The sequence below is a fragment of the Vicia villosa genome, linkage group LG5 (genome assembly GCF_029867415.1).
Source record: "Vicia villosa cultivar HV-30 ecotype Madison, WI linkage group LG5, Vvil1.0, whole genome shotgun sequence".
NCBI lineage: Eukaryota > Viridiplantae > Streptophyta > Magnoliopsida > Fabales > Fabaceae > Vicia > Vicia villosa.
This window is the reverse complement of record NC_081184.1, coordinates 134,976,116-134,978,274: the sequence shown is the minus strand read 5'-3', so window position 1 is coordinate 134,978,274 and position 2,159 is coordinate 134,976,116. Positions and strand designations below refer to the sequence as shown.

The 2,159-nt window shown below is 36.0% G+C and overlaps 1 protein-coding gene across 1 annotated transcript; it reads right to left on the bottom strand.

The window, feature by feature from the left end:
* Positions 1–535: 535 nt before the first annotated feature.
* Positions 536–1,799, bottom strand: LOC131607429 (probable carboxylesterase 12). Its single transcript, XM_058879433.1, has one exon. It carries the CDS (start codon positions 1,754–1,756, stop codon positions 671–673), a length of 1,086 nt encoding a protein of 361 aa, XP_058735416.1. The 5' UTR covers positions 1,757–1,799; the 3' UTR covers positions 536–670.
* Between the last annotated feature and the right edge of the window lie 360 nt (positions 1,800–2,159).

The following is a 2,159-nucleotide window of genomic DNA, read 5'->3' as shown; positions in this document are numbered from 1 at the left end:
TTTTAAATAAAGGTATTTAGGCTCTGTTTGGCATGCCACTTTTTGAGCTTATGTCTTATAGCTTATAGCTTATAAGCTCATATAACAATAAAAGACCTGTTTGGTAACAGTCTTTTCATTACGAGCTTATAGCTTATTTTACTAGCTTATAGCTTATTTTTCAGACGCTATTTCAAATAGCGTTTTAGCTTATAGCTTATAGCTTATCATATTTTCTTCCATTTTTACCCTTATTATTTTAATTAAAATCCACTTTTACCCTCTATAATTTATTTTAATTTAAAATAAAATAATTATATATTAAATGTCCTTTATGTCATTTTAATTAATCAACTAATTGAACCGCTAATTTTACCAAACACTTCAATCAGCTTATCAGCTATAAGTCATCAGTCATCAGCTATAAGCTATAAGTCATCAGTCATCAGCTATAAGCTATAAGCTATCAGCTAGCTTATCAATCAACCGCTATTTTTACCAAACAGAGCCTTAGCCAACTTCCTAAATAATAATAAAACAATAGATAACATAAATCTTATTCAATAATTTATTCTATTTCATTAATCTTATGGATTTTTTCTTTACATATACACGAATAGTAAAAAGCATAATAAAACACAGAAAACAAAATAAAGAAAACAATATATACTCCCATTCCATTTCCATATTTTCAAGTCCTTTTGATGAATGAAACAACTTGATTAAGCAAATCCTTCGCATTGTCACAGGTTGGATTGAACATATGAAAAACATGATCCTCGTCCTTTGTCTCAACAAATTCAACAACACCACCCCAACCAATTTTCTCAAGCAACTCTTTGTAATACCAACCTCTATCCTTCAACAAATCTTTCTCAGCAACACAAAGTAGCAATCTCTTAAAACCCAAACTCCCCAAATTCGGATCCTTACCCGGATTAATCAACGGGTCATCCGATCCAGTCGTGGTTGGACACGAAAATCGCCATAAATCGTGAATCTTTTCAACAAATTCACCTCGAGCCGATTCAGACCCAATTGGATCCACACCCCAAAAATAAGGATGAAGATAAACACCCCCTTCAAGTTTCACACCATCCAGATTTTCCTTCCCGACCCGAATACCCAAATAGTGTGAAATATTAGCACCAGCACTGTCACCTCCTAAGAACACTTTATCAAAATCTGCATACTCATTCAACCATTCATCGGAACCCTTTCCTCCAACATGTGAAGCCACCCATTTGAGTGCAAGCCATGAATCTTCATGAGCGATGGGAACAGGGTGTTCCGGTGCTCTTCTGTAATGAACAGAGACACCAATTACGTTAGCCAGTGAAGTGACAGAGTTAAGGTAGTTGTGGTAATTAGGAGAGGCAGGGGTTTCGAGGCAGAAAGCACCACCATGGAAGTAAACAACGAGAGGGAGTTTCTGCGTTGGTGGGTAATTGGTTTTGGGAATGAAAAGCCTAGCTGATACGTTATCTTCTTTGGAGATTATAACGTCTTTAGATTCAACGTTGGTGGTTGGATCAAGGGATGCAGGAACAACGTCTTCACCTATAAGCCTCTGAATACGACCGTTTTTGTATACTTTAATGAATGGAGGTATATCAATGGCTATTTCATCGTCCATGGTGGATAGCGGTTGTTGTTGTTGTTGATGTGTGCAGTGTATGTGTAAAGGCTTTGTTGGTTTGAGAGAAGGAAGAAGGGGATATGATTTATTAAGGAGAGGTGTGAAAGAGAAGGAGAAGGAATGAGAATTGAGAATCATGAAGTTGAGTTTGTTTTTTTAGCCACAAAGATATTGGTGATGTGTCTAGTCAAGTATGTGCACCTTATCGGTTTATTCTTGTGGTTCATTTTTTTTTGGTGATGTGTCTAGTCAAGTATGTGCACCTTATCGGTTTATTCTTGTGGTTCATTTTTTTTGGGTTAATACCACTTTAACCCCTACCATATAAGCGTGTTTTGTTTTACCCCCTCTAAAAGAAAAATTTATTGGACAAACCTTGCCAAATAAAGATTCCATCAAATTTGACTCGATCAATTTTTTTGGCCAAGATTCTTAGAATCTTGCCTACGTGGCATTTTTGGTAGTGCTGACTGTACAACACATAAGCGATGTGGCACAGTCAGCACTGCCACGTGGAAATTATTATTTTTTTAAATTTTTT